The 17,988-nt window shown below is 38.0% G+C and overlaps 1 protein-coding gene across 1 annotated transcript in view; it reads right to left on the bottom strand.

Annotated features, from left to right (window-relative positions):
- The window catches only part of RELN (reelin), a gene marked incomplete at both ends in the record, with an annotated part of 285,763 nt that overhangs the window by 73,769 nt on the left and 194,006 nt on the right, over positions 1-17,988 (bottom strand). Inside the window, 3 exon segments of the mRNA XM_084305864.1 lie at positions 5,823-5,935; positions 8,248-8,440; positions 13,791-14,027. Of these exon segments, the coding sequence (XP_084161990.1) occupies positions 5,823-5,935; positions 8,248-8,440; positions 13,791-14,027 (543 nt within the window).

Genomic DNA, 17,988 nt, shown 5'->3' with positions numbered 1-17,988 from the left:
TTTTAAGATAAATCTATCAATCAATAGTATCAGGTTTTTATTCATTGCCATTCTGTGAGGGTGCAGGGATGCAAAACTAGAAAGCTGGATCCAGAGTGTACCTTTGATTTTTATACTTTTGCTCACAGTTAAGGTATAAATTGCGTTAAAAGGTTTAATCTGATATTTATTGATAAAAATTATTCTTTGAAATTAAACTTCTTGAGTTTAAGCACTTGTCTGTGTTGAATACTGGCTTATATTGTAAAGTTGGCTGTTTTTTATTGGATACAGAAATTTATTTTTGTCAAGATGATACTAAAGAAAATAATGCTGACATACCATTGGTGACATTATGATCATCAAATTCTGAGAAAGATTCTGTTTCAAAGCACCTATTGGTTTCCACACTGCAAATAGCCTACTCTTGGCCAACTATTCAAATAAAATCTATAACATGCGAAGTCTGCAGTGGCTGGAGTTGGGGAATTGATGGACTAGATTACATGCCTACATGTAACAAAACTCTGTATATTTGTCATATTGTTCAAGAAGAAAACCTTGCTGTGGTTTCTCCTTTAACCCTCCACAATCAAAAACTAAGGCCAGGGAAGAAACCAATTCATCAGAAAAGTAATTCCTGTCACCATCGAGCCTTTCTGAGCTCTACTGCCAACCCGTGCAAATCTGATGGGTTGTGGATATTGGCTGGTGGCAGCTCCCAAGCACAGGGATGCTGAGCAGCTGGTGGGCTGGGCACCATCTGATCCATGCTCATACAAAAGTGGCTGGGCCCACGGTGAGAACAAGAAAAAGTATTGCATGTGAAGTGAAATAAAAATGGGAAATTATGATGGAGCGAAAGGAGCTGTGCTGGCTGCATGGCAGGTCTGGGAAATGAAGACATGGTCAGTGTGGCATGATTGTAGAGCTGTGGAGAGGAAGGACAGGGAAAGCAAGGCTGACAAAAATGAAGAGAAAATCAAGCATAAAGCTGGGATGGTCTCTGCTCAACAGGGCAGGCTAAGGAGAAGCAGGAAGTTCCTAAAAGATGTAGGAGAATATGTCCAAGCTTGCTCCTGAGACATACAGCTACGGTATGATGGCATGGGATATAATGCTGTTATTCTAATTTAAGAAAAAAATATCCTCCTACTCCCCTCTGGAATTTATGCAGAATAAGATGTGTTAAGATGAATATTGTAAATCTGGTTGAGCCACCTGCTCACACATATGAAAATGAAATAGATATAGGAGATCTGGGCAGCTAAAACGGATGGTATGGCACAGTAGTTACACAGCCAGTCACACGCTAGAAGAATACAAAGGTTAGATTAATACATGCCAGGAGAAATTTTTAGAATTCAAATATATGAATTTCTTTAAAAAGCAAGTGAAGCTGCCCACGGGCTTGATTTTTAATTGAAATGACCTTTGTTTTCTGTTTTAAGTAGCTGTTTGATATTGAAAGTAGTGTAAGTATTTTTACAGCATGTTGAGCTAATCTTCAGGGGCAGATCTGTGGATTAAATACTCCCTCAGGATACAATGTATTGATGGGTTACATTACAAGAGCTATGAATTATCCATTAAAAGTGCACAACGTCAGTAATGTGCCCACTAAGGACTTCTTAAGCATGCACTGGCACAACAGAAAGTAAATATTCACCACGATTATTTACTGTTTATTTTCTGAGTGCTCTGAATCCAGCACATCTCAGTGGTGGTGTTGCTCACATTCACCACAGTGCATCAACAGAACCTCAGGGGGCCCTGACAGAGATCACACTCCGGAAGGTGTGCTGGTAGCCGGCGTTAACTCTGGTGTGCACTGAGGAAAATAACACTACTGAAACCAGAGAAAGGTTTTAAGGCGTATAAAGAAAAAAGAATATAAATAAGACTCCTAGCACAGTAAAATAGTATCATGTTGTCTGTGAAGGGAATGGTAGCCTTGGCTCCCTTGTTTTTTTTAGGGATGTGTGGGCAGATGTGAGGAGTGCAACCCTGCAGGCCCAGGGGTACTTACAGTGACATGGGGGTATTTAGAGTGACATGGGAGCAATTTGGGCAAGTCCCTTGCCCCTAACAAGTGGCATTGTGCTCTGAGCATAGTTCCTGGTGCTGCTTGGCATGGCATTGACACCGTTTTACAAGCCACTGCTGGCTGCAAAATTGCTGAGAGGGTGCTTCATGGCCAGCTGTTGGGTGCCAGGCTCACAACCACCCTACACAGCCAGCGGGGAGAACTGACCCAGGACTAAAAACATTTTGATGAGGCAGGGGTTATTGTTAGCTGCAAACAAAGATAGGTCTTCCCCAAAGAGACCTTCACTGCTATGAATCCCGTGTCCCCGAAACATGGGGGGTGGTGGGGGCCTGGCAGGAAGGCGAGGCCTGCAGGCCATTGCAGGGCTGCAAGCAGCAGTGGCTCCCCTCTGGGCAAAGGGAAACACGTGATGAGCTGAGATCTCCAAGGCAAAAGCAATGCCTCTGGAAAGCCCGTCCTGCGTGCTGCTTCTGAAAGCTTTCCAAAGCTGCTCAGCACCTCAAGGTAACAACAGCTTAAGAGGATTATGCTGTTAAAAATGGTTATCAACAGTTTAAAAAAAGCCATGTTAATTAAGGAAAGAGAATGAGGAGCTGCCTGTCAGCTGCATTCTCAGTGATAAAATACTGTTTTTTTGGGCAGTCGCTGCTTGGACAGCTTTTCAAATAGAAAGCATATATTGAGGAGTTACGAAAGCATTTTATTACAAACAAAATAAACCTCTCCAATTTCTCATATTTCATCCCAGCTTTTTTCTATATGGCTAAAATGTTACTGGAATATACTTTGGTTTTCTGGTGACATTTTTTCTAAGTCAGATTTATGTCAAATAGAAGTCACTGTCGTTGTGTGACTTTTTAGATAAGCAAAAGGAAACTGTGGTGAGTCCCAGATGTCTTGCAAGTGAAACGATGTTCTTTCTATTATAATTTTTTTCAGATATGTAATTTAAATAAAATCATTGTCTTCTCTCCTGATATTAAAAAATCTAAAGATCCAATGCAAATTTGTAGCTGATACAATTACATTTGCTACCTTCTCAGTTACCATAATTACATTTGCCCAATTATCCTGAAACTCTCATTCAGTCATTAGGTGTTGATTTGTTTATGAAGTCAGCAACTGACAGCTGCTTGTATCTCATTAAGGCCTGTTCATATGTAAATTTCTTCCATAAAACTGAAATTAATTTTCATCAGTGTTAGAAACATTCAGCTCAAGTACAATACAATTTCACAGAGCAGGTGCATACATTTCATTTCTCTAATACAACTCTCACAGTTACAGATTTCCTAATGCACCAAATTTGGGATAACACGGGGACCCTGGAAACTCATGCACGCCAGATGCAGAACATTGACAGATGTGCAAAAATACCATCCGGCCCAGAAAGTTTTACAACAGAAATAGGTACTGTTATGAGCAATTTTCTGGCTGCGTGAGCACAGTAATGCAGCCTGATGCTACCAATGTACTGAAGGTGCAAACTCTCAGCAAAGAGCTCTGCATGCAGGGATGAAACTTCAGGAAATTGTAGCAGGGCTGTGCAGGGGTGTGAGGGCATATTGAGGCCACCAATGGCCACACTGGAACTATTGAGATCTCAAGCCATAGTCCTTGTCTGTAGCTGCTCTGCAATGTTTTTCCTAGCCATTACTAATGTTTTGCCCTTGGGTGCTTGTTGTAGTGGATATGGAGAGGAGAGAGGAGAGAAGAGGATGAGAGGGAAGCAGAGAGGAAGGGAGGGAAGGGGGAGAGCCAAAGCTGTGTGCCAGAGGGACTGACCATCACATAAGGCTCATAAAGGCAGAAACTGCCTTCTGTTAGTAAGTATGCTTCAAAAATGCAAGAAGTTCCTCTCCCAGTCTCAACCCAAAGGACGGACAGAGCCTTGCTGGTGACAAGGAGGGTGAGAGTGAGAGAGGTAGGCAATCAGCTTTGTATATCAGGTTACTGTTGGTAGTGGACATGCAGCATTCTTCCTCTTCACCCAACAGTTGTACTGAAAATGTGTTTTCTGAAGAGCAAGTAATGTTCAGTGGTAATTTGTACATTAATTACAAACAAAACTCTGATAACAAACAGGAATCTCTTCAGATACAAGATAGAGTGTGAATTATTTATGATTTGTGCACAGCATAAAACAGTAAGCTGGCTATTATTTCACCATAATTTTTCCCTATAGTCTCTAAATTAAAATGAAATTATTTGCTTCTGTCACCTCACATGCTGAGGAAAATTGTTGGATCTTAAAGAAAAAAGATGGGCCACAACACTGGTATTAAAATCAACTATACAGAATATAATAATAACTTTGAGTATAGTATATGTCTTCTAAATAAATTTTAAAATAGCAGCTGCTTTGGAGTACAACCAGAATAATTCTAGGCACTTTTAAACACTACTAAGATCCACAGATTTTACAGGTGATGCTACACAACAGCACATAAGATTTAGTATGTTGTAATTATAGAATAATATGTGTCTTTGGTATTATCTGACCTGACATGCTTTAAAGACTCTATTTTATCCCTGAAGTTTTGCCTGGAATTATGAAATTTGCATATTGGTTTTACTGCAAGTATGGTAAGTATTTTGGAGGAAGTTATCATTGCTGGTTGTTTTGAGGCTTGTGGAAAGTGCAGAAAAATGGTAAGAGACAGGAAAACACAACGACAACTTAAACCATGCAAGTTCTCATTGCAGTTGTTGGGATGCATATAGGTGGAACTGAAGCAAAGAGTAAATAATTGGAATAACTTAATTCTCAAATTCAGGAAGTGGTTGAAGATTAGTGAGATTTACAACAACAACCTTCAATTTGTATATAATAAAGCCTTTAAAATAAATAATGGAAGAAATAATCTAGTTAAATAAATTAAAATGTTAGGGTGGACAAAAAAGGTTTGATTACACTATGATGAATAGGACAAGACTTTCTGATTTTATTTTTTTTTTCAAAAGAAAGTGCTATTTTTGAAGAGATGCTATAAAAAGAAACAAGAGGTAAAAAATTCCCAAAAACGAATCATTAGTTATTGTTTATACAAGGCTTTGGTCTGGAGATGTAAACAATAAGGAATGTTCAGAATAAAAATTAACAATCCAAATAAACCTTTCCTCCAGCGACCCATTTACAGACAAGCAGCACTATTTATGAAAAGATCTGAACTTTATTAGGAGAGTCACAGTATACATTAAAAACAATCCTAAACAATAGTTTCTGGTGACTTCAGCAACATTTCACTCCAGTTATGTGATGAAGGCATTTTATGTTAAATACCTGTGGCTGAGTCAGCCCCTGTACCCCAGCAACCCACCCAGTAGCTTGAATCTGATCTACATGGGACTTGAGCTTTGTAATAGTAACGTAAATGTAGGTGAACTATCTGCACACACACACACAGAAGAAAAGAAAGAAAGAAAGAAAGAAAGAAAGAAAGAAAGAAAGAAAGAAAGAAAGAAAGAAAGAAAGAAAGAAAGAAAGAAAGAAAGAAAGAAAGAAGGAAAGAAAGAAAGAAGGAAAGAAGGAAAGAAAGAAAGAAGGAAAGAAAGAAAGAAGGAAGAAAGAAAGAAAGAAAGAAAGAAAGAAAGAAAGAAAGAAAGAAAGAAAGAAAGAAAGAAAGAAAGAAAGAAAGAAAGAAAGAAGAAAAGGAAGGAAGGAAGGAAGGAAGGAAGGAAGGAAGGAAGGAAGGAAGGAAGGAAGGAAGGAAGAAGGAAGGAAGGAAGGAAGGAAGGAAGGAAGGAAGGAAGGAAGGAAGGAAGGAAGGAAGGAAGGAAGGAGAATACTCACCAAGTTTTCTGTGGTAAAAGGACAGTGATTCTCCTCCACTGGGTAAATTCACTGGAGTGGTAAATACTTGCTGATGTAAACTCCTGGCAGCTTGGCATACTTGGAAGACATTCCTTGAAATAAAGCATTTCAATACCAGGTTTAGTGTTGAGGTAGAGTTAGGAGCAGAAGTAATGGTTAAACGTTCACTGAACTAGAAGCTTGCCTGGGTTCAGACATGAAAGACCCATAAGCAGAAAAATCCTGGGATGCTCCAGGGAAATTTCTAAGAAAACTGACAGATTAGGCACAATCTAGGATATCAGAAAACCATATGACTCACTTAAAGACATATGTTTAGTGTTAGTTACTAATGTTTTGTTTTTTTTTTTTCCAACAGGGTGTCTAGTAAATTTTCTTTCTTCTTTCAGAAAATCTGATAATTGTAACTTTTTTTTTTTTTTGTATTAAATTAAATTTGGTATTAAATTCCGTTCATTGTCCCAGCTCCTTACCATTTTCTAGACTTGCTCGTCCCATGTTACTCTGTTTTTCTGCAATATTCAATTTATTTATCTATATATTGCCAGAACAGAACCTAAAACTTTTGTAGTGTGGCTTTGATGAGGTGTTAGTAAAGCATTTGAATGTTTCTACCAACTTGTATATTACTCTGGTTACCCATTTAAAGAATCCATTCTGCTACTACTGTCACAGCATAGCTGCCTCCAGACCACCTGCACCTCTCCCACAGCCTTTTGGTGTTTATTGCTGTGAGCATACTCTTAAGGGCTGTTGGACACAAGGGAGACCTTTAGGAGAGACACTTGCCTATGCAAATAGCATACTTTGACTGCTATGAAACTAATAATAAGGCAATGATACTTTATGGTAGTTAAAGCAATTAGGAATATTTATGTGGTGAAATACAAAGAAGAGCAGAATAAATTATTTTTTCACAGAGAAATTTATTGCTCAAATATCTTAGAATGTTAAATGAAGATCTAGTGTCTTATTCTGTTTTAGTTGCTGATGAGTTGTTTTTTATTTTTATTTTATTTTTAATTTTTTTCAGTACATTTTCTAAAGAATTAGTTTCCTTTCCAGCACTTTTCAAACATTTTTCGTTGATTCATCTCCCATAAAAGATCTTATAAAATAGGATCTGATCAGTGCATGCAAAGCAAACAAAACTTTCAAACATTTTAATTAATTAGTGTTTTGTGTATTGGCCAGATTACATCCTTGAAGCATACTACAAATAGCCTTCTTTATTACTCTTTTATCAGAGCAACATGGGTGGTGTGAGGAAAAGGATTTGGCTGCTAGTTCTTTTCTCTGAACACAGCTCCACTGAGACAGGAAAGGAGCGCTAAAATCTGAAGGCAACTGATCTTTCATTGATGGCAAAGACAAAACCCATAAGAACTATTATTGGACACTATGGTGATGCCTGCCTGCTAGGTGTAGAAGACATGAAAAACATTTGTACTACAGTATTTATAGCCTTCATCTGAATTCTGTTTAAGGTAAGAAAGCAATACTTTAATTTGCAAAGTTTAAAATGTCAGTTATTGCTATTTCTCTACTCTGCCCACCAAAGTAAATGTGGCAAAACACAACATGGCAAAACAAAGTGAAGCAGGAAAATGCTTTCATTGCTCATAAAAGATGTTAGACTGGACTTTCAAATGTCTTTGTGAACATACAGGACAGACACTGAAGAGACATCAGGACCAGTTCTCTGACATCCTCTAAGCTTGCCCAGAGGCAGCTGATAGATGTTTGTTAGTTCACACTGAAGTCAGGGAAACTCCAGCTTGCCATCTAAGATAGAAAACAAAAGCACAAATCATGGCCAAATGTGCTATTCACATTTGTGCTGAGACAGGGCTGAGCCACATGGGGAAATAGCAGTGAGCTCTGCTATTTGCACTTCCACCAGCGAAGGGGGAAGCTGTTGGTCATTGCTGCCGTGGACTATATTTGAACCAGGGATGGGAGATGAAAGGCTCTACATTACAATCCCCTGAAGGAAAGTGCTTTCCATTTATAAAATGGCTGAGCACAAAGGCAGAAAGAATTTATGTCCATTTAAATTCCAGGAAACAGTAGATGCATTTTACTTTGAAAAGCAAAGCAATAGCACAGGAAAGATCACAGCCATTATTCTATAGCTCTGTCTAGCGCCCCAATTCCTTCCTCAGACTTGGTCCATTCCTGCCACTATTTCGTGTTTCAGACTTTCAGACATTTCTCTTCCAAATATCATGAATAACAATTTAAACACTTCTATTATCCATTTTGACTGACTCCAGCTGAAGGTTTCTTTATAGAAATGGGAACAAGGAAAACAGCCTCCTTTGACCAATGTCACAAGTATATTACAGATAATCTTTGTATAAACAGAATTTGTAGAAGACAAAGGTCTTGCTACTGGCCTCACCTCCTGAACAAGATGCCACGTGAGGCCATGATTGGTGGAGTACTCCAGTTTCACCTGGTTGTCCATATGAGGAGTAAATTTCTGGCCGCAGCCCATCACCAAGTTGAACTGTATCATATATGAAGCTCCAATCTGCATAGACTGGGTCTCCACGTAGCGCATGCTAGAAGCTAGCTTTGAATCTCCTGTAAAACTGAGAGAAGTAAGGAAAAAATATGAATCCATCTCCAAAATAATTCGGAAGGGAATATTATGAATGGTTATGTCTTAAACACAGTGTTACTTCTTTCTTTGTTCTGGAGATTGGCACATGGGATATGACAATTCACAGAAAGATCTTTCAGTTCATACTTCTGTAAATTACCAAGAAGGTCTTGATGTATCCCAGAGTGTGAAACACTGAATTATTCTGTTAGTTCTTACTGTATAAACTTTGAATGGAGGATCAAGTTATGATCAAGCAAAGGGTAGTGTACAGAAAAAAACAACAACACAACAACCCACACCACCACCAATAACAAAACAAAACAAAAAGGAAGTTCATTCCCAGGAGTGTCCATTGCCTAAGGTCATGTCAGAGTAACAGCTGTAATTTCATTCAAACACTGGACAGCAAAGATACACTGAATTTAGTTTAAAATATTCTTATCACATAGACTTTTCATTCCATTTATTTTCAATTGATATTATTTGCAATGCATTCACTGACTTTTGACTGTTTCAGAATGAATGTCACCTATCTTCTGCTTTTTTTCTGCCGTATATGAGTTATAACACATTGCCGAGTGGACTGGAGATGATAATTTTGTTGTTAGTAATGCTTGGAATGCACCAAGCCTCATACATACGTGATACAAGGAACCCAGTTATCACGTATATGGTAACAGAATACACAGTTTGAAATTATAAGGATATTTCAATTTTTTTTTTTTCCTACATAGTATTAAAAAGGAAAAAATAATCAAATGCAAGGATGTATTAGGAGGAAGTAATAATGATTTAAACTTAGAATCCTGTACACTATCCTCCAAAAGAGAATGCTTTTAAGAAGGTTCTCATAGAATGAAAGTAGTGTCCCCTTTACTTAGATTGGTTTACTTAGCATAAGTTTAAGATCCAGGGTTCTGTTTTCTCTCTAACCTTGCTTTTCCTTGATCCACCCCGTAACACCACATGAAGCTGCCTTCTACATTGATCAGCACTGTGAAATGACTGAGGATATTTACCAGCCCTTCTCTGCTGGGGTACTGTAATGAACAGCTGGACCAGAAGACAATAAATTGCCTTAGAAAACTGTATCTCAACTGCCTGCTCTTTCCATTGGAGTTGTCAGTGTTTTTCTTCTCAACAGGATGGGTAATTTTAAATTGAGCAGAGGATAAAATGTACGTTCATCAGCAGTCCAGCTGGCAACCTACAGTTGTGGCTTTATTGTTAGAACTGAATGCATCTCAGAAAAATTTGTTTGGATAATGCCTGAATTCATTTTTCTTCCAACTTTATCTTTTATTTTTCAAAATGACAAATATCACAAATTTAAAAATTAATGCTGACTTGCTGTTAATTTCTACAGTGCAACTTGGAATTTGTGGCTGAAGTGGGAAATCCAGGTTTTACAGAAGCCTCCTTGAGAAATCTGTGCCAGTACAACAACCATGCTTTTCAGGTATCAGCTGTGTACAGTGTCATTAGCTGAAAGCTATATGTAACAGTGATTTGGATAATGATTTGGCATTGCAAATGTAAAAGCTAATACGTTTAGGTAACAGCAGTTACCTGGAACTCAGCTGAACAGAATAAAGCAGTTGAAAGTAAACCGTTTGATAAAGAATCTGCTTAGAAGCTGTCTTCCCCAAAGTGATAAAAGAAAAGCCAAGGAGTAGTACTTAGCCTAGGTGAGAACTGAAGCTTTTATTTTGTGTTTCCACAAAAAAATCCTTCTATATGGTAATACTGCCATAAAATTAGAAAAAAATAATCTTAAACACCGATCCTTTTTCCTAGTGGAAATTCAGATCATGATTAGACCCTTTTGAGTTTGGTGTTCATTTTAACCTAATAAGTTAGCCATATTGTACACAGTACATTAAGTAAGCATTAAAGTCAAAACAGCTGTTTAAAATAAATATTAAAGAAATGCGAAAATGGAAGCTAGTGAGGAGATGAAGACAATCTGTGATGTTCCATGAGGAGCTCTTTTCATGGGAGGAAAACACATTATGGGTTCACAAAGTCCTTTATCATCCACAAATTGCCTCCAGCTGAACAAAGGTAGCATTAAAGGTGGGTCTTCCACCTTACTTGCCACTTCTTTGCTCTTCAGCTCTCCTGTGGTTAGGGGCAGGCTTTTCTGCTGGAATACCAAATGTTTTCTTTGTTTGTTGTAGGAATCATGCAGCTGAAATACATTTCTGGATTTTGTACACGACAGAATAATGTCCCTGGCATAAAAATAATTAGCAAAAAATCTTCAGGAATTGAGAATGCAAAAGCCACAATTTTGTATAAATATGTAGTTGTGAATTGGTTTCTGGCACGTATATAATTAGACCTGTGGAGGCTCAGGAACATAATACCCATAGGTGCCCTCAGAACAATCGCTCTCCCTCCAAGCACTGCCAACTAATTGGTACTTCTGGGAATGATATCACAGTGAATGTCAGCCAGTCTGCACTTCTCCAAACTGCTCTGGGATTCCCAGAGTTACCACATTTTCAAGGCTGGTACTTTCAGGAATACTGAAAAGCCACATGGATGCAGCTGATTTTGTAAACCTGCATTGACTGAGAATATTGACGTGACAGCCAGACCCCAAACACTCATCCTGGCCCCAGCTCTGCTTCTATCAAAGGCAGAAGTTTTTGTCTTTTTATATCACATCATACCTACTTTGTTAGATAATTCCTAAATGTATTAATATATTCTAATTAAGTTGATTACCTGAAAGAAACATTCTGCATGTTACAGAATAATAATTAAACTAAAAGACAAAACATTATATAAACACAGGCAAACTGTCAAGCTGATGTAGGGCAGCTGTATAGTATTGCTCCATAAGGGTAGTTTATTATGAGCCAGATTTACAGTCTTTCCCCAGACTACTTAAGAGGGAATGGGACACTCTGTTGTCTGCTACATCAAGTTCAATCATAATACCATAGCCTGACTGAAGACAGTTTATATTTCTTATATTGTGCTGTTTTATTTGCATCCAGGTGAATAAAAAAATAAATAAAAATAGTAATAATAAAAAAGCTTTAGTGTTTTTATCAGTAGGTAAATGTATTTCAGCAAGTGGCTGTACATATTGTGTAATACTCCAGAAGCATTTGGGTCAAAACATGGCCTGTGTATGCACATTTTGGAGAAGTGATGAGTTAACGTACATCATCAAACACTTCATTTAAGAGTGTTCAGGAGTCCTTTTAGTATACACAATACACTTGCTGTTAGAAACAATGTCAAACCAAATGTTGACAATTACAACCAAGTGACTGTGCCAGTTATAGATCATTATAAAACACTTAAAAATCACCTTTGCTTAAAACACATACTTATCAACAAAACCCCTCTTTTCTATATGAAAACAAATACTGAAAAGAACAACCTTCCTCTTCAACAAAAATAAGCCTCAAACACTTTTCCCAAATTATAAGCATAAATATTTCAGATTTCCAGATTTTGAGGCAGAAACGAAGACCTAATAGACAATTAAAGGCAATCCAGTGAAAATGGGCCTCAGGATGACACACTGTAGAATGATTTATAGCGTATTTACCATAGTTTCACTAATGAAAAAGCAGTTGTCAGACTTTTCTCAAGAGGATGGTGTCAGTGCTACTGCAGACTCTTCTCACAGAAAGTCATGAGTTAGAAAATGAGAACCAAATGGACTCACAGCTGGGAAAAGCCAACAATAATTAATTTAACTAGCATCCATTTGTACAGACTTTGTATAAGTTTAAAAATTTCCCTTGAGAGAAGCAAGGTCAGTGAAGGATAGAGTTCTTGTCTTCCAGGGATGATGAAAAATACTTATACATACATAGTAAGGAAGTCTTACAAATGCTTCACTTCTTTATTTGATGCATGGAAAGTTCAACATTTCCACCACAACCGAGCTCTGCAAATCCTAGTTAATATATGACATAGAGAATTTAACTTCATGTTTATTATTTTGATTCTAATTTAAATTCAGAGGAGGAAAAGAGGAACTTCTGCTATCTTAAATAGCCTGCCCCCCCGTAACAAACTAGCTTTACAAGAACAGAGGGAAAACAATGTCATTAAAGGGCTTTCATTCCAACTCTTTGATGAAGAAGATGCAAACAGTTTGAGCCCTAACATGTTGTTTCATTTTAATGAGCAGCAAGTACCTTCCTTGTCCTTATTAAAGTGGTTAATGGTGCTTCTGCTGCCTCATTATCACTGCTAGAAAGCGCTCTGTGTTGTTCCTACCGCTAAACCAACTCCTTTTAGTTTGACAGATGATCAGAAAGTCAAATCAGATTGCTCAGAGGTACTTGTTAATAAAATTCCAGTGGTGTTTCTCTGAACATCCATAGGGATGATAAAATTATTAATATTTTCATAGAATTAAAATATATATATATATTTTCTTGAGGTTTCCTATAATTACTGTGATTGTAATTTCCCCAAATAAATATACCTATGCCAATTAAAGCTATAGTGGGTTTATATGTTGATCAGAATAGCATAAAATTGTTATGTGGTTTTAATCAAAACATATAAGTTAAAGTAAGATTACCTTGTTAATTCTAAATGTTATGGTTATGTACTTCAGAATTTTATATTTTTGAAACAGGTTAATAATTTCTTGTAAAAATATTTTTAAACAATCCTAACATAATTTTATTTTCCATATTTTTTCACCTATTTTTCTTTTCATTCTCTTTTTCATTTAAAGAAATATACTTATTGCTTTGTGAAGTTTTCTTGCCTTTTTTTTTTTTTTTTCCTTTCTCCTAAATGCACAGTGCATTTTGGGTATCATTGCAATATGTGTGCTAATGCTGATTGCAGTGTAAATGACTAAATGGATATAACAGGCAAAATAACTACTAATGGCTAACACTATTCTACCAACCTTCTGTTGCCTTTCCTGTTTTTAAGTGTAACATAATAGTCATATAAATAGATATGAACTTCACTTACAAAATATTTGGGTACTATACAACCTCTATGCCCATGTTAATCTGACTGGATTTTAAGGGATGATTACAAAATTTTCCAAATTGTTTCTATTGGGAGATTCTTTCAAATTTTATGAAAGAAGAATGCTACATTCACAGTTCCCATCAAACATAAATCCCCGTGCAATGAGGTGTAAATAGTTACAGCTAATTGGAATTAGATCAGTGACTGTAGTTTTGACCATAATGTCAATATATACCATAATGGGTGAGACCCAATTGCTCTCAATAACTGCCAACAAGGCTCATCTGCAGAAATCACTTGGTTCTTAGTAGGATGAATAGACAAAGAAAACAAAATTAGAACAGAAACAGTTATGTGTTTCTCACCAAAGAGTCCAATCATGGCCACAGTAGGGCTGAACATTTCCCAGGTAGAATCCCAGAGACTGTGTGACCTCAACTAGGTTGGTGAAGTCCAGACTAATGCTATTGAAAAGCACAGAGGTCATGATGATTTCGTCGATCGCCCACACATCTTCACCCTGAGAAGAGTGGTATGGTTGCCACCATCTGAACTGAATGCCAACCTGTCTTGCGTCTTCCGGCAGCTCCACTGAAATTATTCTGGAAAACAAACCAAAATTATTATTGAAAGTGTCACCATTTGTACTAATTCCATGGGGATGTATTTTTTGTTATTTTTTCTTACTAACTCTAAAAATCCAAGGAAAAATTCAGCCCACAGAAACCTCAGCTTCTACTGGCATAGCTTCCACCAGTGGACAGAGGAATTCTCTTGCTAGTAAGTGCTGATAGACAGCCATGTGGAAAAGCCACAGAAAAGAATTTCCACCAATTTTGTAATTTTTTGCTTGTACTGTGGAGCTCTCTGCAAATGTTCATGTGGAACCTCCTTGCCAGAAGAAACCTGAATGCCTCCAGCAGAAGCCCAGTTGCTGGTGAAGGGCTTAGGCTGGCAAAGGGATGATCAACTACCAGGGATTAACAAGTTCTGCCTCCACCTTCTCAGACACAATAAATTTTATCCTGATCTGAAAAAATACATGTTCTTTACATCTGTGATTGTTTCTGCACAGCACTGATATTATTATGTCTGTGTTTCTCTTCTCTAGAAGAACCCACCCCTGTAAATGGTCACATTCAAATGGAAAAGGCTCATCTTGTCAGTGTGATCATGTGTAGGCTTATGGCATACGTTTCTTGTGTGGTTGCATAAAGATGCTACCGGAGGCAAGTCCCAGGCTCTTCTGGTATGCAAGGTCACCTGATTTGTCATGGCAGCTATGTCAACACACCTATAATTGACAAACTGCAAAGAAAATTAAGAGTAATATCTAATTTCCAGGAGCAATTATCGTACACAGCAGCAGGGAGCACACATTAATTGCTACAGAACCGACAGTTTCCTGAAAGCTCCATAAATCACCAGGACCAGAGTGCCCCATGCAATGCATGGGGGCTGCGAAACAGAATGGCAAGAGGGACATTTGTCTCCATCGGTGAGCAATTACATGCTGGCAAAAGAGGTTTTGGCAAACTCGTCATGTAGCTGATGTTTTTCTTTCTGTCTTGGAGGAAATGTGGGTAAAATGACAAATCAGGTAAACTGGAAACATCATTTTATACCTTAGCATCAAGGTTTTTTTTCCAGACTTAAAGCTTTCTAAGCTGCCTGTTGTAGTGTTTTGTTCTGTGAGTATGAAAGTCCGTCCCTTCAGTGCTCTTGGTGCAAAACCAGTCTCTTAAAAATGACTTGCTAAACTGTGCTTGTAAAAAGTAAACTTATAGTACCCCTTTTTTTCTCATTTTAAATAAGAACATGTTAAATCAATTAGCAAGAAAAAAACCAAGCTTCTTGGCTAATCAAGTGGGAAGCACTCCAAATGTCCTGACTGGCATTTCTAGGAGCCGCTTTCTGCTGGCCGTAGGCTGGAGGGAGCAGTGCTGGGGGACAGCCAGAGAAGATGCTGCCACGTCCTGGTGGCAAGGGACCAGCAGTGCACATGATGGATGAATGGCGGATGCATTTCTTTTACTACTCAAATAAACAGACGCTTGAACTACTTCATACCCTGCTAGAGAAAGACCAAACTGTGTTACTTTCCAGCACATGAATAAACCACAAGGCCAACCTTTCTGCTTGCCAAAGATCCCCTAATAAGCAGCAACTCTACAACTTTTCAGGCCAATTTTCAAAGGCACAAATGACACTAAAGTGCTACTGATGCTAAAAAGAGCTGATTTTTTTGCTTTTCATGGGCCAGTAGGACAAACCTGAGGAAAGCTGGTACCCCGGCCAGCAAGAACAGTGCATACAACATATGCCAGGAAGCAGTTGGCACTTGTACGAGCTGACGCTTTCTTATAATCCTGGACACATTTCTCTCTTAGTGGCTGTCTTTGATGCCAGCAACTTCCCTTTCACTCTTAACCCTCACAAGCTCACCCACGTGGACACCAATTCTCACTGACAGTAATTTACAGAAAATCCTAAATTGACACACATCATCGATATACCTGTTGGATGTTAAAATATTTAATGTGTGTTAAAATAAATTTCCTATCCCAGGGGGGTTAAGGAAACAATCTAAAAACGCTAGTGTAGACCACCTTATACGGCATGTATGTTAGTATGCAGAACCTGACTGCAACTCCAGCTATAACAGCTTCTCCTGTCTGACTTTGATTTGTTGGAGATAGATGGAGAGGGAGGGGGATCCTTGCTAATGACTTTTCTGCTGCAGAGAAGAAAAGTGTTCTTACTAACATTACCAGCTACCATTAGATTTCTTAAAAACCAGCTGGGAGACCTTTGCTCTGATCTCATTCTTTCAAGCTATGCGCATACCTAATATTGAAAAGCCACCGCTGTTCTGCTCAGAAGAAAAATGCAGCTGTCAAATGTTAGCAGATTAAATGCACCTTTTCAGCAGAACATTAAATGTGTAATTATTTTTTGTATGACTGAAGATTAATTAAATTTCTGGATACAGATTGATTGCCAAACTTTGTAGCAGTCCATCTATGTTACCAAAATTGCTAATATTTTTAGACAACACAATAAAAAAGGTGAAGTTTTCTTCATGTTCTTCATCATAATTATTGCCAGCATTACCTTCAGGTTTGTATGCTTGTCATTTTTTTCTTTACCCAGAATGGAGTGTACATATCCCACGGCAAACCTTTCTAACCTGTGTATGTTGTGCTTAGCTCTTTGCCCTGTCAGAACTCAAGAAATTAAGTGTTTCACACTTAATTCAAAGAGTAAAAGAAATCTCTGGCACTAATATAATTTGCTACATTTATATCTTAAACTCCATTAAAATCAGTCACTAGAATGTGTATTTTCTTTTTTGTTATAAAAAATTAATAGTGCTATATATTAAAAACCTTTAGGGAAATATAATTCTTACAGCTCTAATCTTGAATCTAAGAATTAGAAACAGGGCCATATAAAATATATATGTGACTATAATAAAGAATGGGAAAAGATATTTTGAAGAAAGTTTTATGAACGTATAAGATTTTAGAATCTTTCCTTCAGTAACACTTAAAACTTCAGAAATTAAAGCCCACATACCGTATGCTTTTACCAAATATAGCCATTTTTCTCAGATTTTTGAGTATTTCTTATTGCTTTCAGGAAATATACATAATGTCAGAAGTTATTATTTTTCCCCTTTACAATATTCTTAATTATGTTCTGCATTATTGGGTTATTAACAAGATGAAGATAGTTAATTTTGGCAATACCTGGTACAAAACTGCCCTTGGGCAGGATCAGAGCAGCGGGGAGGGACCTGTGATGCCACTTTTAGCTCTGCCTCTCGTGTGCCCCCTTGCAGAGCATCTTCTTTCATCAGGATTTATTGGCTTTGCTGCTGCAGGTGGCTTCTTCCAGGGTTGGGTGGGTTTGCACAGAGCCAGCCCGGGTGGTTCTGGGCTTTCAATACAGGCGTGCTCACAGAAACTCCTGATTTAGCACGTGCTTTACTACAGCTGGTGGGTGGTCTTGCAAATGTAATGGGAGATACTACATTCTTCTCTACATATGTCCCATACATCCCCCTCTAATCTAGTGACATATGCAGGTGCTGTTAGATGAGATGATCTCTTTGTTTGGCTTCTTTGTGATCTGCACAATTCCCAGGAGCAGTCACTGTCATGTTCTCCCAGGGCACCATGTCCAACCCACCAGCACAGGCACAGTCATGTAATCCCTTTCATAACAGGAGCAGAAGCAATTTCCCCACTGACCTAGAGAGACCCTCACAGCCGCATTTCATTTCCACTGTCCTATGCTTCCTGCAGATTCCTAATCCCAGAGGATGCTTTAGTGAAGTTATCTATGGCTTCAAAGCTACAAATAATTTATGCTAATTTTTCTTTACAAGTGGCTGCCTCCATGGGATGAGACATGCCCCTATTTCCCACAAGTGTATTTCTTTCCCCTCATCCCACATTGCTTGTCCTGTCGTGTCAACTAAGACTTGGATGCTGCCAAATCCATGCATTCATTGTTTACAAAGGCAGGCACAAATGAGAAGTGCCCAGAACAGCTGCA

The sequence above is a fragment of the Netta rufina genome, assembly GCF_964035555.1.
Source record: "Netta rufina genome assembly, chromosome: 1".
Classification (NCBI taxonomy): domain Eukaryota; kingdom Metazoa; phylum Chordata; class Aves; order Anseriformes; family Anatidae; genus Netta; species Netta rufina.
This window is presented reverse-complemented; position numbering and strand designations above follow the sequence as displayed.